This window comes from Rhinatrema bivittatum, chromosome 8 (assembly GCF_901001135.1).
Source record: "Rhinatrema bivittatum chromosome 8, aRhiBiv1.1, whole genome shotgun sequence".
NCBI classification, from domain to species: domain Eukaryota; kingdom Metazoa; phylum Chordata; class Amphibia; order Gymnophiona; family Rhinatrematidae; genus Rhinatrema; species Rhinatrema bivittatum.
This window is the reverse complement of record NC_042622.1, coordinates 84,340,103-84,360,251: the sequence shown is the minus strand read 5'-3', so window position 1 is coordinate 84,360,251 and position 20,149 is coordinate 84,340,103. Positions and strand designations below refer to the sequence as shown.

The following is a 20,149-nucleotide window of genomic DNA, read 5'->3' as shown; positions in this document are numbered from 1 at the left end:
AGAGAGAACACATCTGGAGACGATTCCCAGCTGCCTGCTGGTTCATCTATGACAACATCAGATAATACTGAGGAAGGAGAATGGTTACCCCCTGGCGGAGATGTAACGTGCTCCAGAGCAGGTTTTGACAAAGGAGCTGCTGTAGATGAAGGTGTCAGATGTTTGTCTTTGAAGCCGATTTACATGGTTTGTCCTGAGGTTTTAGATGTAGCAGTTGTCTTTTCCGGTTGATGAGAAGGCTTTTTATGCTTATGAATTATTTGTGTCGTGGACCTTCGAGATGTCTCGTGGATATTGACGCTTTCGATGTTGTCAACGCATGCATTGTTTTTTGCGTCGTATGAGGCGCCGAAGCTTGAAGCGACGCATGTTTCAACGGCGCATGCATCGTATCTGGTGTGGTGCTCGACGCATGATGCATGGTCGCCGACGCAGTTTTCGGCACACGGCCCTCCGAAGCCGAATGCGCGTGTCGAGGAGTCTCAGATCGAGGCTTTTGTACACTCGGGGAAGACTTAGTCAATCTGTTATCTGCTGGAGAGGGGGCATATAAGTGCCTCAACCTCTCCATCATTTCAGCCCTTTGTCTTCTTGCTCACGGGGACATTCTCCCACAGTCCCTGCATGCAGCCTGATTATGGTCGGGACCGAGGCATAAATAGCAGTAATTATGCCCGGTCACAGACATGATCTTACCGCAGGAGCAGTGCTTAAATCCTGGGCTCTTCGGCATCTTCTTTCTTCTTGTCTTCGAATTTTTTTGTAAATTTTAATTTTCCTGTCAGGGAGAGAGTAGCCACACATCTGTGTAGTACTGCGGAAAACTAAAACTGAAAGGAAGCTCGAGGAGCCTGGGAACCCGAGGTCATGCGCACTTCAAAGCGCTTTGAGCTATGAGAGTAAGCTCCGCCTTCAAGACATCACGGATGACGTCACCCAGCATGCATAGCTAAATGCCCTGCTTATCGACGGAAAAAAAAAAAGTTTTCCACAAGGTTTAGAGAAAAAGCAAAGAGCTCACTTAAACCATGATGCAACGCTCCACGGGAAAAAAACAGATTGAAGAGGGACCCCCGCATGGTATAGGGCATGCTCAGTATGCCAAGCCAAAGTTCTGGAAACTTTGACAAAAGTTTTCCATGCCAGGATCCATCTGATGATGTCAACCATGAGTGAGGACTACCATCCTGCTTGTCCTCTGAGAATATATTTGATATACCGCTCTGTTTTTCACAAGTACAGCATTTCTTTACAAAAATAACCCACTGGACAGCTGATGTATTAAAGGTAACAACTCAGATGTATCTGATCGAAAAGTAGTATATGCTGCTGCCACTGCTCAAACACAGTGAAGTGCACCAAGGCCACACGTGCCAAATGGCTTTGTTACAGCATTTCACATGTACTGATTACCTAAGACTATACAGTACTGTAACTGGGGAGCAGAAAAGTGATCTGTAACCTTCATGAATATGCAAATGAACATTAGCAAATCTGACTGGGTTTTTAATGCTGATGCTACAGGCAATGTCAGGCAGCTAACACAGGAATTTAGGGCACAGAATTCAGATGAGTGAAGTCACTAGATGCACTAGGTTTAAGACAAAGGTTACACTGTACTGCACAGTGAACACACCCAAAAAAATGGGGCAGAAAGATACAAAAGTTGTCCCAATTGTACTGGGCATCACCAGCCTGATTAAAAAGAACTTATAAGTACATCTAGATATGTTGCCTTACATATTACATGCTCTGAACTCCAGAAGGAAGCTCTCTTAGGCACAATGCAAGTATTAAAGAGAGCTTCAGCAGTAAATTTGAGAAATGGAGATCATACCCATCTGGGGCTATGAGTGAGGTTTCATGGTGTGCACAAAATTAACCCATTTGGAGACATTACCAAGATAGTGAGTGAGCGATCTAATGATGTACATGGCAGAAAGAAAAAACTGTAGGACACAGGACTCTGCCAAACTACTGGACTTTGCCATCTTGGCAAACTAAACACTCTACAGCCTCAAAGATCAAATTCCCCCATGCTTGTGCCTAATGCACCTCAAACTGTGCAAGTCGCAGGCACCAGAGTTCACGTTCATTTCTTGGTCAGCCTCTCCAGGATAAAACACTACCAATACACAAGAACATTTCAAGAATTGCATGGATTCATCCATCTGATGTTTTATGTCAAAGGTTTATCACAATACTTGAGAGGCTTAATTGAAGATACAGGTTGAGCTCCAGTTTTGCAGTGCACTGTGCCACCTTTGAGTTCAAAATTCAATTCACAACCTCAGTATGTTACAAGAAAGCCTTGATACACTTCTCATACAGTCAGAGGTGCCCCACATGTGCAATCTTACCATTTCAATCATTACTTTTTAAATGTCTATCAATGTGCTGATTGGGTTTGAGACAACACTTTGGTGAAGAGGAGCTCCAGAGACTGGAATCAGCAGACATCCTGGAGCTAAGGCTCCTGGAAGAAATACTGGCTCCAGTAGATTGTGAGATGACTGCCAGTTTCAGTTCTCTCAAGTATGCCCAGATCTCCCTTCCCAGGTCTTATTCCATACAGAGAGCAACTAAAAACTTGCAGTATTTGCCCAAGATGAAAAGATTTGAAATACACTTTTTAATAATTCAGGGGGCTAGGAGTAGCTAACATTAATTTTATTTATTGCTTCTGTTATACCCCTGTTTTATGTAAACCGATCCGATATGGTTTAATTTACTATGAAGGTCGGTATAAAAAACTGTTAAATAAATAAATAAAAATTATCAAGCAGAGGTTGTTTTTTTTTGGCCCAGCAGCTTTGGGCTTCCAACTCAATTGAAATTATCTCTACTGGGACTAAGGAGCCATAAGCTTTCATTCATAGATATCTCCATCCCCATCTAGTTCAGCCATCACAATAACAATCCTTAATCAAGGCTCCTTCCAAAACCCAGTATGCACGCCCGCACAACCCACAGTGGGGGCCAGAAACAAATATCTGTGCCACAGGGTGGCATGTGAGCAAATGCTGGCCAGCAAGTCATTCCTGCTTGGCTCTGCAATGGAGTGTTTTCGAATGTCATCGCCCAGCTGTGCAGATCTCATGTTGGTCCACAAAGCCTGAAAAGTGACAGGGGAATATTGCAGGTAAGAGGAGCTGCATGCTTAAAGGACCAGCAATGGCAGAATTTCACCTGGGTAATGATTTTAATAAAAAGCCATTACCAGGCAAAAATATTTTATCAGGGAACCCTCCCTGGAATACCATTACCTCCTAACAAGATGGTTTGACTTTTTTTTTGGTACTTAGTCAAAAAACATTGCCAATTCCTGGCCTAGAGCCTTATCACAGGTGTCACTGTTGTATGTTGGCAGAACTTGTCCACACTCCCTCCCCCAGGGGCAGTGAATGCTACCTCCATAGCAGCCCTACTTCCATGCTGGGCCAAGGAGTAGCTGGCCTCAAGAATTCAACCCAAATATCCCATGACAGCACACAGCACTGCCAAGAAGCCATCAGGCAGGCCCTTTCCCCAAAGTTAACCTAAAAAGGTGACATTTTAAAAACAAGGCATGAAGTGCTAGAACAACAGTACACTCAACAGATGTGAGCCCAATTCAGAGAGTCATCACAAGTCATCTTTTAACAGAACAGACACCAAGACATTCCCTTTCCCCTACCCAATTCCCTGCACTTGTTGAAGAATGGGGTTTTGGGTGGGTTTTTTTTTACTTCAAGAGAAAGAATTCAAATAAGAAAATGGAGAACAAGATGACAAGAAAACATACAACTCAGCTTACCTCCATCATCCAAGGGCCTTTTCTGTACTCCATAACCATAGACTGAGGGATCCACCAGTGGGGTAGAGTTATTCAGGTGAGGAATTCCATCACCAATTTTAGCAGCTATCTATAAAGAAGAAAAATTTCAGTTACAGTGTGCAATGAATGGACACGGTGCATTAGATCAGGGGACAATCTGAAAATCTAAGGAAAGTGACAAGATGGATCTTCAATCTTCATACAAGTTTATTAAGGCCTGATCACTAAAGGTTTTCGGGGAGAAATACTATAATGGAGGTCTTTAGAGATCACACGTGGTCAGGAAAGGACCACAGCAGAACACAAGTTGCACCTTGACAAAACCTTGTATTTTTCTTAATTTATGGGAGCACAATAACAGTGAAAAACAGTCGGTGCATCATTGGCTTATTTTTGCTCTGCATCTAATTAAAAGCAATAGAGATTCTCAGGTGTAATATGTAATATGGTAAGCTTAGCAAGTCCTCCACTAAATTTTCTAAAACTGTACATTTGTCTCAAAATAAATATACTCTTCTTTACAAAACAGATATAAACTAAGGATGTGCGGGGAATTTTTTTGTTTTGGTTCATTTTATTTGTCTTTGGATTTTTTTCATTTTGTGGGCTTTTTTACATTTTTCTTTTGAGTTTTGGAGAATAGCATGTACAATTTTCCCCCAAAAAAAATGAACCTGAAATTTCTGGGATTTGGGGGGAGATTGTGCATTTGTGATAAAACAAACCAAAATGAAAATGCCCAATTCAATTCTCATTTTCATTTGTTTTAAAAGAACGCACATCTCTAATATAAACTTCAGTTCGGAATATACTTTTCATTACAACCCCATCAAAACGTTTCTCTGTTGAGATTTTGCAGTAATGCCTGCAGTTTCTTGTCTCACAGGGGCAGCTGATACATTTGCACAGAGAGGGCTGAAGACAAAGAGCAGCATGAAAATCCATTCCTGCAAGGACCTGCTGCTTCTGCAGGCATTACAGTATGTACTTATTATTGTACAAATAGTAACACACTGCCTACACGTTGGGCAAGGAGATAATCTCTTCAAGTGACCTTGAGTAATGATACTGCCAGCCGCTTCTCAGCACAGCCATGTCAAAGTTTGCTTTCAAAAGAGCTTATTTTCCATAAATTCAGACAATCTCACCACCATGCTTCATATCCCAGCTAAGATTCTTCTGCATTTCCAACTTAAACTTTTCATATAAATACAACTGCAGTACTTAATGTGCCATATTTTAAATGTGATCCAAATGATTCTAGTGACTTCAACAAACAAGTTTAGTACATAGAAAGGCCAGCACTTACACCCAGAGCTCCCTAGAAGTACTTCTGCATATACGGTATATAGTTCTATTTACTTATACCCTGGAGTTAGGCACATGGCAGTTAAGAGATTCCCACCATGACTTGAAATGTAAGAAGGCCCTGGTAATCACCTGCTTGCCAGGTCTCCAAGGCTGCTTCTTCCTGCAAAACCCTGCCCATATCATTTTTTCTGCCACTGCTGAAGCCTCTTGTCTAGACATAGACTTAGAAATGCAAGGTAGAGCCTGCCCCAGTGGTTCATGCGGAGGACCTGAGTTCAATTCCTGGGTCAGGTCTTCCTGGGGATTCTGCATAAACAGACAGCAGAATCCAAGTCATCGAACACCAACACCTGATATATGGATTTAGGGTCTGGAAAAGTCTTGGTACATGGCCGCCAACAGATCTTTGCAATGATCAGACTAAATGAGTGGGGAGGGGTTATAAAATAGGGAAAACATCTCCAGGTAGCTCTGAATGAAGGTTCATGGTGCTAGATCCTAGCCCCGATTCCAAATGAGCTGGAAGTACAAAGGAGGAGGAGGATAAAGTTGGCCTCACCCCACCCAACAAAAACAAATGCAAGGTAAATTTCCTAGTACTCCACTAACAAAAATCCCAGAGCACTTCTAGTAAATTTTGCTTTGTGACTTTGAACCCACTGGCTTTAGATCAAAGCAAAGAAAACTAGGATTTAGCATCTAGGAAATTGCCAGCAGCAAGCTCAATCAGTGCCCAGCTGACACAGTATATAAGGATTCACCAGGTGCTTGCTAATGCTTCACTGGGTAATAGAAAGGACGGACACACATGCTGCCCAGTTAAACAGGGATTTTATACTGTTGCCAGGGAAAGAGGGACTCAGGAGTCTAACCCCTCATTCTAGACACCAGTCAATGCTATTTAATGTTATTTATACAGCATTGTCATGGGCAGAGCAATTTATAAAAAAAAAAAAAAAAAAATCACATGGGCACAAGGAACTTACAATATAAATCAGAGTACAGAGGTACCCCATAGTTTAGTCATAGCATAAGTGTTAGCTCAGTAGTTGTTTCAAAGCGCTAAATTAATAGCCCAGGCTATAACTACAGCATTTACATGGTGATCAACTTCAATAGTTATGAAAGTTTGTTCCTAGCTTTTAAACAGACTAGTTTATGTATTTATTTTATATTAGTTTTGATTATGAATGTTAAAACAGTAATCCACCCTGAACAATGTTGCATTTGTGTGGATAACAATTATTAAATTAAAAAAAGTAAATGTGGAAAGATTTGTTTATTGTTTCACAATCATTAGCAGTGCTGGGTCTGGCTAAGGCAGATCAGTGGAGATTTAACACCATGGAACATAGACTCAACAAAGACACAGAAAAAAAACCTCACTTTTGTAGCTGTGTGAAATCACTGTAAAAGTGAAAAAGCAGCAATTTGACTAACTACATTCTTCATTAGGACTCTGTTAATCTGGGCCTTCCTGTTAAAATGTATTCATGGAGTGACCACTATTATTTCACAGAAATGGTCTTGCCCCGCACTGGCAACAGGCAGAAATGAAACACTGGTAGAGTCAGAAGGACCTATCAGCACCCAATACTGTTGAGAAAGGTGGTGATTAGGTATTAGAAAGAGCTCAGTTGTCTAAATGAAGGGGGTGGGTCACCCCTGCTTGGGACTCAGAAAACTTTCTGTGAGAAATGTATTTGTCACCAGACAAATAAAAAAAATCATACCATCATGAATTTGAAAAGTCCTGCACATCTCAGCAGCCCGAAATAAATGTTTTTCATGTAGATTTTAAGCCTCCCCTGCTCTCTGGAACTTAAGACATCAGCTCCACAAGGCTCATTATCCTCTTTCAGACATGCTACATCTAGAACTGGGAAGAGGAAGTGCATATAGCATGCTCACAGTGTGACAGTACTATCCAAGGGCAGGAAGCCAAAATCATTCGCTCTAGTTTCAAGCCAACCTGCTGCCTTGTTCAATATGCTCTGAAAGACTTACATGAGGCAGCAGGGAGATACAAAATGTATTAGCAAGAAAATAAAAATCTGACAATGGCTTAGGAAAATGCAAAGAATGACCAGCTGTAGTCTTGAAAGGCACACATGCATCCAATCAGGAAACAGTTCCCCATGTCTGAAAGTTAATGCCTCCTTAAATGATAAACAAAGGATTAATATTGGCTCTTCAGGTAACAGTGCATCTTTTTTCCATTGTAAGGCTGGCCTGATAGTGCCAAGAGACTTAAAGCTAGCTGAAGAAATCTCAAATGTAAAAGCAGTATGGACAGGCAGAAACCTTCCTGACATATTTAACAGAATAGCACAGCACCTGGAAAGGAAGAAAAGGTATCATCACTAGATGCCAGGAACAGAGAGGCACACACCATCTAACATGTTCATCAGCTGTGCCTGTGTCACACCACCTCCTAAACCTCACACACATCTTCACACCTACTAGAGAGGTAGCAAGTTGGAAGTAATGTCACACTAATTGGGCTCTCCAGGATGCATTTACAGGAGACCCTTTCCCATCCTCAGCAGGCTCTTCTGCATCCCTACATCATCCTCCAGCCATGGAAGAACCATAACAGGCACAGAAAGACCTTGTTCACTTTAGTTGAAATAAGGGGAAGAAACTTCCCAGTGTGGTCCAGCATTCACAACAAATATGAGCTCAATAACCACCCTGGTGGAGCAATGGGCATGTTTGTAACTCTTGTCTGGAGCAAAGGAGTGATGGAAGAAGGGAGTTAGCAGTCAGGGTAACAGGGGGTAACCATTATCACCTACAAGAACAAAAAAAGATGTAGCACACCATTAACTGCTAAACGCTATAAAAAGACATCTCTAGAACCTCTAAAGTGTTCACTGAGTCTAGCCCTTATCCTGGTAAAAATCTGTCTAGTAAATCCTGACTATTCAAACTTACACATGGGGCTCTGCCTCAATATATGGGCATCACGATAGGAACCAGGAAACTGGACAACATATCCCATTACCAGCAGAGCCATGATCACATCCAAAGTGGAAAAATATTTAGAAAACTTAGGTGCCAGCCAAAGATTTTTAGAAGCCATTGAAATTTGTTTTACTTTTAGCTATTTTTTTTCCTTTATTTTTAGTATTCTTTGCTCTCCTTTTCCCTCTCCTCCTGGCATCCTTCTCCCCCCCCCCCCCCAAGCAACTCTTCCTCATTCCTTCCACTGCTTCCATCTACCAGCATTCTGCATTTCCCTCCCTCCTGACATTCTCCTTCTCAGCAGTACAGCATTAGGGTTCTGCTGGCAACAGCCACCGCAACTACTTCTCCCTAGCTCTGGCCCCACTGGCGGCAGTCACCATAAACTTCCTCTCTCCAGCTCAGGCAGTACCCACATCTCTTCCATTGTGTGCTAGGCCCAGAATTTTAGATGCCTGGGCAACCTGGTGCCTGAGAGTTTTTCAACCCTGGTCACGGCATATCTGAATGTTTTAATATTCTGTGATGTTTACAGTCCTACAGATGGCTACCCAGGCCCTTGGGAGAAACCAAGCCCACAAGAGTGCAACTATAGCTCATTTCTTTGATGTAATGAACATGCTTTCATGAAGGTCCCTCTGCATCACATTCCTACTCAATTAAAGGATATTAAATGTTGTCAGGCATATAGGCAAACATGGCCTACAGAAGAGCGTGAATATCTTCTGCCACCCTCTGGAAAGGAAGAATGGCCAAACACAGACCTGTCTTCCTCTCAACAGAAAAGCCGTGAGGCTGACGTACACAGGAGGCATGACATCTATGCAACTTATGACTAACTTGGGAGATGCGCACTCTGCTTAGTCTGAATCTACTCAGGCACTGTCACTGCTCTAAATCTGGCCCAAATGGAAAAGTTCTATTACAGGAGGGTCAATATCGCCTACAATGTTAATGCAAGAGTAGATTTATTCAGTACCACCAATATCTACATCAAATACATACCCATTAGGGAGATTCATCATTCCGTGAGGATTAGAGCAGAATGACTCACAAAAAAAAAAAAAAAAAGGGGGGGTGGGGGGGTGATAGTGTGCAGCGCGGCCACAACCACGGCGGGTGAAAACGCACAGCTGCAATGCGGCTGGCTACACACTATTGCCCCTATAGCGCCACTGAAAATGTGGTGTTATTTCTGGTGCTAGTGCCGACAATAATGTCTAAAGCATTATCGCCTGCAGTGCTACCATAAAAAAAAAAAAAAAAACAAACAAACAAAAAAAAACTTTTCCCCACTCAAACTCTGACCCTTTCCCTAATTTAAATCTTACTGTTGCAATACAGTAGTTATCGCATGTGATAACGCCCTAACGCACGCGATAAGGCCACATCACATTTTGATGAATGACCCCCCTTAGTTCGCTAAACCAAGTGGGAAAAAAAGCATACCCACTTTCTGCCCATTTTATGAAGGCTGCTGGTACTTACGAGTAATTGGCATAGGAGATATTTCAACTCTGCTAAGTGAGAACAGACCAGTCATTTTACATAGTGCTGCTGGGCCTCCCTTGTGATTGTAATGCACATTACAAAACTCCATGGATCACATGCTACCAATCACTACCTAAGAAAGTGCCAAAGTGACAGCAAGTACCACCACCATACCATTTTTCTGGCTGCATGAGCAAAAAGGATGGGCATATATATATGAGAAGCAATGGCAGGATGAAGTAAAATGAGAAGGGAAGAGTTGTGGTGAGGAACTGTTAAGATGTAGTCTAGCAAAACACTTTCCAAAAAGCAAGTGCCATGATCTGCTGCAGAGGAAGTGGGACCATCTCCTAAAAGTAGTTTTTGTCACAAGAAAGCGTGATTTCTTTGGATTAGAATATTGACACCTTTCCCTCTCTTGGCATGTGATAGAATAAAATGATATAGCTTGTTTAAATCTTACTTCTTAATTTTGCCATGAAAAGAAAATTGACAAAATTAAGTCCAAAGATTAATTGGAACTGCATGGCTCTGGCAAGAGATCTTTCAGAGATATTCCTGCCCAGGGCAGGAGTAAATATAATCAGATTTGGGATTCAGGATAGAAAATAAAAAATATGCACATGGGTGGGTAAACAATCCCTTGTGGGCGACTCTGTGGACAGAGAGGAGTGTGTTAATGGAGTTTCTAGTAGCTCTGCATCTTGCCTACCTCAAATGTCTTTTTGAATATCTACATATTTCTCAGACTATTTTATTACAGTTTCTATTTGGCAAGCCCTGAATCTCCGAAGATATTCACCCTCTTTAGCCCAAACATACCCAAGGTGAATTGACCCCCAAAGTGCTGAGCAGAGAGATCAAATGAATCCAGTAGAATGTGAAGCAGGAGTGTTGAAACAATTGCAGAAAAAGATCACAAAATGATAAATATCTCCTTAGTGATCAATATTAAAAGGTAAAAGAAAACTATAATGCCCAAGAGTCAAGACCACATTCTATATACGCTCACAAACTACAAGAAAAATCCTACATTCTAGCCAGATTGTTCCCTTAACTAAAGGCCAGACCCATAGTAAATGATTCAGATTAAGACCAAAATGGTCCATTTAGTCTGCCAAGCAAGTTTTTATTTTGTTTTATTTATGTTTGGGTAACTGCAACTCAGTACCATAAAATCTTCCTATGTCCAGATAGAGAGGCTTTTGCACTACCCCTAGTCTGTTTAGTCATCCCGTCATCCCACCCCCATGGCAAATGTTCTCCAATCTCATTTAAAAAAGACCTCCAAAACCACCACCCAACAGCTTTTCTGTAAATTAACAGATGCCCAAAATATGCTAATTTCCAGGCAAACTGGACAATACCAGGTGAGCAAAACAAATAATCCAGTCAACAAAACGGCCATATTATGGTGCTGAGGACCAACAGGTCAACAAGAGGACTTGGGTTACCGTGCATTGGGCTGGAAGGTCTAAAAATGCAGCGAGATGAGGCACTTTTTGAGCCAAGGTTTTATGATAATTTTAGAGTTGAGACTTCTTCCAAGGTATTTAACAATTTTAAAATACATGCATGGAACTGCTGAAATTGTCAACCATGTAAAACATTAGGACTTAAAACAGATGGGAAAATTTTGTTTATACATTTTTTGTAATTTAAAGCACTTTTCCTAATTCAAAGTAATTTCAGATCATCAAAACAACTCAGCTTCCAGCTGCAATGACTTATGAATCTTACGAAAGCCACAAATGTCCTAAGAAGCTACTGAAATGGAGGAAAATTTTCCAGTTGCAATATTGTGTGATTCCAATCCCTCACTTTTCTCTGGTCTCAAATGCAATTTCACCTAGAATTCACTGCTTAAGTAGTACGGCCTTATCTTACAAGGCCAGCTGGAAAATTTGACAGATGTACAATTTCCACCTACCTGGGTGAAGAGGACACTGCTTTACTAAATCTTAAATCAGAGGCACTGGATTTTCACTCAACACCATAAAGGGCACAGGATCCATAAAAATGGAGAAACTAGCTCCCATCCCCTTCTAACGCTCAGGAGTCAGATAAAAAGTAGACATTCATGTTTATAATTTGAGATGAAGAATTTTAGTGCTACTGGACAATGGTTGATAACAGGAAGCAAGAGTGACTAATTGGTTAGAGCATTGCTCTGTGATTCAGAAGTAGTCTGGGGCATGAAGTCAAGACTCACCTCCAACACTAACCCCTTATGTAACCTTAGTCAAGTCACAAGCACCCTGTGCTCTGAAGCTCATATGAAAACACACTATTGTCTTAATCTGGCTTTCCTAGTCAATTTTTAACAAGGCATGGGACTGACTTTACTTTTTAACATTGAATAATCAATAGCCAGTGTCCCATACTATAGACAACATTGCTTCTAAAGTTTTATGGTATATCACTCACAATCAAAAGATTGATAGAAAAATTACTAAAAGATTCAAAACTTTATTTACTGATCAACAAAAGGTTTAGCAAAAAATCAAAACCCTTTGTAATCCACAAAGGAAGGATCTCACCCTTGGCCCTGACACACAGTTTTGGGCCTCCAAAGTCTTCACAAGCCCTTGTGAAGGCTTTAGCGCTCATATGGATTGAAGTTGACTGCATCTACTAAGTCAAAACAAGGAATGTCATAATTTTGCTTTATAAAGTAAAAAATGGACAACATGGAAAGTCTGGAACTTGAAAACACCATGCAAGAAGACTTATGAAAAGATGTCAAGGGTAAGAGGAAAAACTCTTCAGTGCAAAAAATATTTTGGGAGCTCTTAAGTTACTGCTGCTTACAAGCTTTGCACAGTTTTATTTACAACATGCCCAAGGCGGCAGCAGCATAAAGTTTTACAGTTCATCTTCATGAAACCAATTTGCAGAGGACTGCGATTCCCTAATGCTATTTCAAGGGTTACTTTTAGCAGCTCAGGACTTACTAAGACGTGTTGACATGCACAGGCAAAGAACAGATACACACTGAGGGGGCTAAAGCGCTACATTATTAACTATTACTTTTTGGTACTTTTCCCCGTTTGTTTTCTTACTGAGTTGTAGCTTTAGATACTGTTACTGATGAAATGAAAGCACTTGGAACTGGGTTAAACATATAAAGCTCGTGGCTAGTAGCTGTTGACAATGAAGTACAATTACGCCATAGGGAATTTTTTAGGTTCATAAACTTTTATTTTCACAAATTCTTAGAAGGCATGGGATTGACTTTACTTTTTAATAATATTGGAAAAGTCAAACTTGAAAATCTAAAAATATAAATCCCATAATATAGAGATAAATATGAATACTATGGCTATGATGTCAACACTTAAGGAGTGAATACTGATGGCAAGACTTAAAGACAGCAAGAGAATTAATCAGAAGATGAGTAAGGCCAGGGTCAGGTGTTTCTGGTGACTCTCACATCTTTGGACATATTTATAGCCAGCGCACGGCTGGGTATTTTGGGATAGAGTTACTTCTTGCTGGAGTTGTAACTGGATGCAGATATGATGGGAAGCAGAGACACGCGGTGTCAGCTGGACTCTGCCGGCTCCTGGGGCAGCGTTGCTCCCTCAGCCTCTGGCTCTCTCCCTCCGTCCCAGGCCGCATGGTCGCCGAGGGAGGGGGCGCCGCCCGGCCCCCGTGAGGCTCCCCCGCTCCCCCAGGCCTGCATCTCATTACCTGCCGGACCCGGTGCAGCGCGTCCGCGAATCCCTCGGCTTTAATCCCCACCGGAGCCGCGCTCTGCCCCTGCACCAGCTCCGCCATGATACAGGCCGCCGCCGCTCCGGCCCGCTGCTGCCTCACGGAGGACCCCTACCCGGAAACGGAAAACCAGGCGCCGCTTCCGCCGGAAGTCAAGCGAGGGACATTAGGCGCGCGGCACGGCGTACATGACCGCGGCCAATACAGCGCTGGCAAGATGACGTAGATGGCGTGGATCGAGGTTCTGTACGTCAGCGGGGCCGGGGCTGAACCGGCTCCTCTTTTTTAGTCTCCTCCCACAGCACCTGGCTTACGGGTCATGGTAACATCTGGCGGGGTTGCTTGGGCTGGTAGAGTCGTGCGCTGGTCTTGTGTCACATTTTAACTGTACGGGTTTGTTTGGTTTTTTTTGCTATAATCATTTGTCTAGTTCGCGTACCCGTTTTGAGCCTCAAGATTTACTGTGAGTGTGCAGAAAATAATACCAACTTGAACCTGTTCAGATGATGCAGGAAGGACGGATATTCATGTTCATTAAAACTAGAAAAGGTGCAGAGAAGGGCAACAAAAGTGATAACGGGTATGGAACGGCTCCTCTGAAGAAAAGCTAAACAGGTTAGGGCCCTTTACTTTGGAAAAGAGATGACTGAGAAGGGAGAAGAAGAAGTTTATAAATTCATGAGTAGTGGGGTAGAAGAAAATACAGAGGGAACTGTTATCCTTTCAAATAAGTGTAAAAGAAGGGGACACTCATGAAACCAACAACCTGAAGGTTTTAAAAGAAATTGTAGAAAGTATTTGTTTTTCACTCAACGCACAATCAAACTGAACTCTGACACAGAACGCAGTCGAAGCGATTAGCATAGCAGAGTTTAAAATAATTTTGGACAAGTTCCTGGAGGAAAAGTTTATAAAATATTATTAACTAGCTAGACTAGGGGAAAATAATTGCTATCCCTGGGAATGAGTAACAAAAAAATAGTGGTACATTACTGCACATAGAAAAATTCTGAATTCTTCGTAGGTTGTAATATCTTTTATTAGCCCAATATGAGAATTAACCATTTGGGGGGATATATACATGTATGATTGCTTCTTGGGTCTTTTGGCTACGATCTAAATGTAGGCTGTGAGTCAGGAGCTGAGGATAGTCCCATGACCACTGAGAATATGTACACTATGAGGAGTTAATGCCCTGCCACGTGATTCCATTGGAGACACAATCAAGTTATCACCATGGTCAAAACGGGCTAAAATCCCCTGTTAAAAAACAAACAAAAGGCACACATGCTGCCAGACATATAATAAACCAGTTTTGGAAAAACTTAGCTGTTCCCACCAATGTGTAATTCTATGTAAAATTGCATTAATTTAAAAAATAACCTACACTCTTAGTGGGAAGATAGATGAGTATAATAAAGTTTGGAACACATTTTGGATACAAACTAACCAACCGATGTAAAATATATTATGTATGCTTGAATGCATAAGAATACTATGATGACTTAATTAAATACAGAGTTTTAAAAAACCCATAAAAATATCCAAATATGATTTATAAAAGCTTTTGAGATTACATAAGTCCCTACTACAGAAATCTGTACATACATGAAAGGAAAATGTTTAATTTGATACAGGAAAATATTTTCACAGCTATTTAACTATTTATATGTAATGAAGTCAAAGTTCATTGGATCTCCTTCAGCTGTTATCCCTGTTGGTTGTCCATGAGCCATCAGGAAGTTATAATAAAGCCAGAGATCAACAAGGTTCTACAGCAGGGGTGGCCAACTCTGGTCTGCGAGAGCCACAAACAAGCCAGGTTTTCAGGATATCCACAATGAATATCATTAGCAAGATCTGCATGCACTTTCTCCATTGTATAAAACTCTGTCTCATGCATATTCATTGTGGATATCTTGAAAACCTGGCCTGTTTGTATCTCATGAGAACCAGAGTTGGCTCTACAGCATTGAAATAATATGGGCAGACTAGATGGACCCAACTGACCCTTATCTTCCATCATATTCTATGTTTCTCTGAGGGAAGGTTCTTTAATGTACCATACTAAGTTGATGTAGTGTTTCTGTGATGACTTGCTGCTTGGTATATTATGTTATGTTTAAATTTTTTGATACTCTTTTGAACAATACTAATTGGATCTTGTGGTATGTAAATATTTTAATAAATAAATACTTTCTTAGTAAGTCTTGTACTAAATGATAGTTTTCATGCTGATTACACATACTGAACAATTCTCAATTTTAAATCCTGTTTACCCTTTATCAGATTGTTTCAGCCATACAGGTGCACTAATGTTTATAGCCTCAAGATTTTCACAGAAGACAAAAAGATTTTTCCACCTCATTAGGATGATCATGATTGATCTGCTTGCTCACTAGGTTTATATCTATGCTAAGCCTGCCTGAGGCAGTTTCTGTGTTTGAATATTTGTTCTATAGAAGAAAGTTGTTTTTGTGTCATCTTTGTTTAATTTATTTTTTATTCCATAATGTAAAAACAATAAACTATTAAATTGGAGAGATTCTGCATCAGATGGTAGATTCCATACTGATATCTACTGTGTCTAGTAGAATACTGAGTGCATTTAACTCTGACAGCAGTGCAGCAAATCTGCAGGATTAGCACTTTTGGAAACAAGGCAATCATGCTGAAGAACTGAGAGTAAAAGTTAAACTTCTGTGACCCTAAAACTAAAATCAAATGCGAAGGTCTTGATTCTGCTAAATTCCAGAGGTGCATCAATAGGTGAATAGTGAGCACAATTTGGAATTTTCCTTGGAGAAAAAAATATTTGGGCCACATTTCAGGAGCAACCTCCTTATATTCGCCTAACCCTTCCCTCCCTCCACTTTTGAGTACTGTAATCAGTACATGCTAATTTATATCATGGATATCCTGAAAACCTGACTGACTGTGGGGTCCCCAGGACAGGTTTGGGAAGTCATGCCCTAAACCCACCCTCAGAAGGACTTATTTTGCAAGTTTCCCAGATACTCACATGTGTCTAACTGAGAATAAATATCCATGCACTACCATCAAGAGCCACACAGCTCCATCCAAGTTTATGGCAGTCTACAGTATTACCATAGGGATGGAAAGTGGGTAGATATTGGATGAACTTAGATGTCCCCACCTTCCTGCTTTTCCTAAACTCTCATCTTTATCCACTCCCTTGATGTGCTTGCTATATTTTTTTTACCCTAATACCCAGCAGTGGAGGGAGGGAAGGGTGATTCTTACTGGTCCCAAGAAGCACTTGGTGATGCTGGGGCAGCACAGCTGTGATTGGTAGTGCCAGAGCTTGTACACCTTTTAGCTCATAAACATCAATGTTCTTAAAATTCAGTTTTCTAGAATGGATCTGGAATAACTTTCCTAATGTTAGAAGACATGAACATTCTCAAGTGACTTTTTAAGGCTTGATTAGCATATGGTGTTAGAGCACTGGAGGAAAAGATGATAACTGGAGAGTATGAGGAGGTGGAAGCTAGAAAAGGAAAGGTCTGGCCAACCAATTTATATTTACTTTTTGCTGGTTTGTCCCAAATTGATTGATTGGAAATACCTCTAGCAAAGCTAGGAAGGCAGAGAAGAAAACAGTCCAGAAATTGTAATTGATTAGAAATTAGTTTCTAAAAGGGAGGTACTTAGTTACAGGGTCATGAACCTATGACAGAGCAACCAGGATCCAGTTTCCCTGTGGAACAGGATAGTCCTGAGGGCAGAATCTCTACATTATGCCCTGTTCCTCGCTCTGGAACACATACCCACCCCCCATTCACAAGCTCATTCAGCTTTTTATTCTTTTCTGTGCACCTGTGCCTTCTTTTCAAGCTTCTTTCTGCCTCTGCTGTCCTCTGCTCTTAAAGACTGAAGTACAGCCTTCCTTACATCCTTATACGCAAAGCATGTTATACGCACAGAAATGCAGCCTCCCAAACACCCCATGTCTCTGCATCTGATAACTGGATAGGCTGTGCAGAGATTATAGCTGGCAACCATTATCTTTCAGAACATTTTTGTTTTTCTGAAACCGTAACTTATTAATGGGTGGCATCCAGGTGCCCAGTAATAACTTTTGGAGGTGTGACAGCACTAATGTTCAAAAGAGTTGATGAGAAAGAAGCAGGAGAATGGCCAGAAAAAAAGATAAATGGAGAGACAGGAAAAGAGTGATTAAAGAGAGAGAGTGAGATGGGGCAGGAAAGGAAGAGCATACGAAAGAAATGAGAGAGAGAAAGTGATGAAAGATTTGGAGAAAGGGGAGAGTAGTTGGTCAAGGGGAGAAGAGTCTGAGTGGGAAATGGAATTAGAGATAAAGAAAAAAAGAGGCGTGGGAAGTTGTGTAAATGATTTCCCTGGCCTCAGATACTTTTACCAAGAATATTGAGGATAAAGTCGTATGGTGCTTTTGATCCACATGGAAATTATATTTATAATATATATTTGGTGAGACCTTTTTATTGGACTAGCTTAATGCATTTCTTAATGCTGCCTTCCTCAGGTCCAAACAGAATTGCAGGGATACTGAGGAAAATAGGGGGACCTTCCCAGGGGCAGAGCAGAAATGCTGCTGACCTGGAGGGCGCAGGCTCAGGGGAAGAATCCTGCAGGGGCCTGTCACAGTGAGGGGGTGGGGGAGCAATAGGAAGGGGAGACATGGAGGAAATTACAGCCCTTAAACACTCTGAGAAACAAATTCCTGATGTAAGTCTTCTCTTCAGAAATAAAACAAGGCACAAGAGCCAGAACTGGAACAGCAGCCCCTCCTCTCTGCACCAAAAAATAGAAAGAACGAAAGACATTGAAATTAGTTGTGACAGCTGAAAATGTGAGTGGCCCTGACAGCGCTTGACAGGCTACTTAAAAAACTAATAAGAAAAGGAAAAGTGGTTTTGGTACAGTGTGGGGGAGGCCGGGGGATTTCAAGTGACAGAGATCCATAATTCAGGCTTCTTACATTGCACCAGTTCCTTTTACCTAGGGGCCTGCTGCCTTTACTTTTATCCAAATGCTTCAATTACCACAAAACCCCACAGAGAAAATTACCCATGTTTGCCTGTATTTTTCTTCCCTTGTCTGGACAACTGCAGATATTTGGTTTTCTTTCTTCCTTTTTTTTTTTTTGCTAGTGGGAGGAGGAGGGGTGGGGGAGCAACACACAGAGCTGCCCCAGGCCTTGTGTGCTGAGGTAATAAGGAATCGGTGACAATGCAGACTGACACCAGCTGAATATCCCTCTAATTTTTCTCCTCTCTCTCGCTAGTTTTTGACAACTTCCCTGTCCATCTTCTTCCATTCTCTTCCTCTTTCACCCTCCGCTCTTTTTCTGTTGCCTCTGTGGTCTTGCAAGCGCAGTGCATGTGGAACCTCCGTTTCATGGTTCAGTACAAGGTAGCAGAGTCCATTCCATCCATCTCTCATAGCAGGGAAAGTTTGTTGACCTGACAGTTTGTACATGTATTGCCAAAGTAATACATGAAATGATAGAGATAAAAATATTTCTACCATAGTGATGCAAAGAAACAAGAACAATATTTAAAGCCATTTAACTAGATAAGTCATAAGTTAATCTGGCTAAATAGCAATTTTTTGGATATTTGACCACTTATCTGTCTGAATTATAGCTGGATAAATCATTATCCAGTTATAATTTAGCCAGATAAAAAAAGAGGCATGGCAAAGTTATCCAGCTAATTTAGCAGAATTTTAATTATATCCGGCTAAAGAATCTGGCCTTGTGTCACTGGATAACTAGCTACTTAACAAGTTATCTTAAAAAAAAAAAACAATCACGGGCCTCCAGGCCCGATTCCCATCTCCCCCACCACAAAATTTCATACCCACCCACTGGCCAGGACAGCTCCCCACCCTCATTTCCTTGAAATGTTTAAAATAGATATTAGTGCAACTGGATCCATCCCTCCCCCTTCCCTCCCTGCTAAATTTATTTTGAAATCTGGCCTTAACCCCCCCCCCCCAAACATCTCCACCCTGTTATGCGTGCCGACTGCGGCACGGCCCCCTCACCTTTCACGGACTCCAGCTCCTGGTTCCTCCTCGATAGCGGCAGTGGGCCGCCGGTTTCGACCTCGGGCCGCCCCCGGTGCCTCCGGCTCAGCCATGGTCCCCAGTGTTGCCAGTCAAGATGCCATTGCTCGTCGGGCCTCTCTGCAAAGTCCATGGAGAGACGCCACTACCCACGCCGCGCCCCTCCCTAGGTGCACGCGCGCATCGCTAATCCTTTTGAAGGGCCCGCAGCGGGAACCTGGCCGCAGCCCCGGATGATGACGTCAGACTCTCCAGTGTATTTAAGCTCAGGCCTCGCTCCATAGCGTTGCCTTTGCAACAAGTCTCCTCGTACTCCTTGTACTCGTTACTGACAGAGAATCCTCTATTCCTTGTTCCTGACCTTTGTTGTTCCCGGTTCCTGTCTTGATCGTTCCTGCCCTGTCTATGTGTTGGACTGACTCTACAGATATCGACTTTGCTTTTTTGACTATGCTTCACCTATCTCCAGATCTGGACCTCTGCTACGCCTGACTACTCTTTGCCTATCTCCAGACCTGGACCTCTGCTACACCTGACTACTCTTCTGCCTATCTCCAGACCCAGACCTCTGCTACGCCCGTCTACTCTACTGCCTATCTCCAGACCTGGACCTCTGCTACACCTGACTACTCTTCTGCCTATCTCCAGACCCAGACCTCTGCTTCGCCCGTCTACTCTACTGCCTATCTCCAGACCTGGACCTCTACTACGCCTGACCACTCTAGTGTCTATCTCCAGACCCGGACCTCTGCTATGCCCGACTACTCTACT

The 20,149-nt window shown here is 42.0% G+C and overlaps 1 protein-coding gene across 3 annotated transcripts in view; it reads right to left on the bottom strand.

Annotated features, from left to right (window-relative positions):
• Positions 1 to 13,454, bottom strand: part of FUBP3 (far upstream element binding protein 3) — a 152,329-nt gene extending 138,875 nt beyond the window's left edge. The window contains exons 1-2 of one of the 3 annotated variants that reach the window (XM_029611948.1): positions 13,280 to 13,454; positions 3,797 to 3,905 (exon numbers count right to left, since the gene is read on the bottom strand). In XM_029611948.1, coding sequence (XP_029467808.1) covers positions 3,797 to 3,905; positions 13,280 to 13,366 — 196 coding nt within the window. In that variant the 5' untranslated portion in view covers positions 13,367 to 13,454. The remainder of the gene's footprint in view (positions 1 to 3,796; positions 3,906 to 13,279) is intronic. The other 2 variants (XM_029611947.1, XM_029611945.1) reach the window with 2 other exon arrangements.
• Positions 13,455 to 20,149: the final 6,695 nt, after the last annotated feature.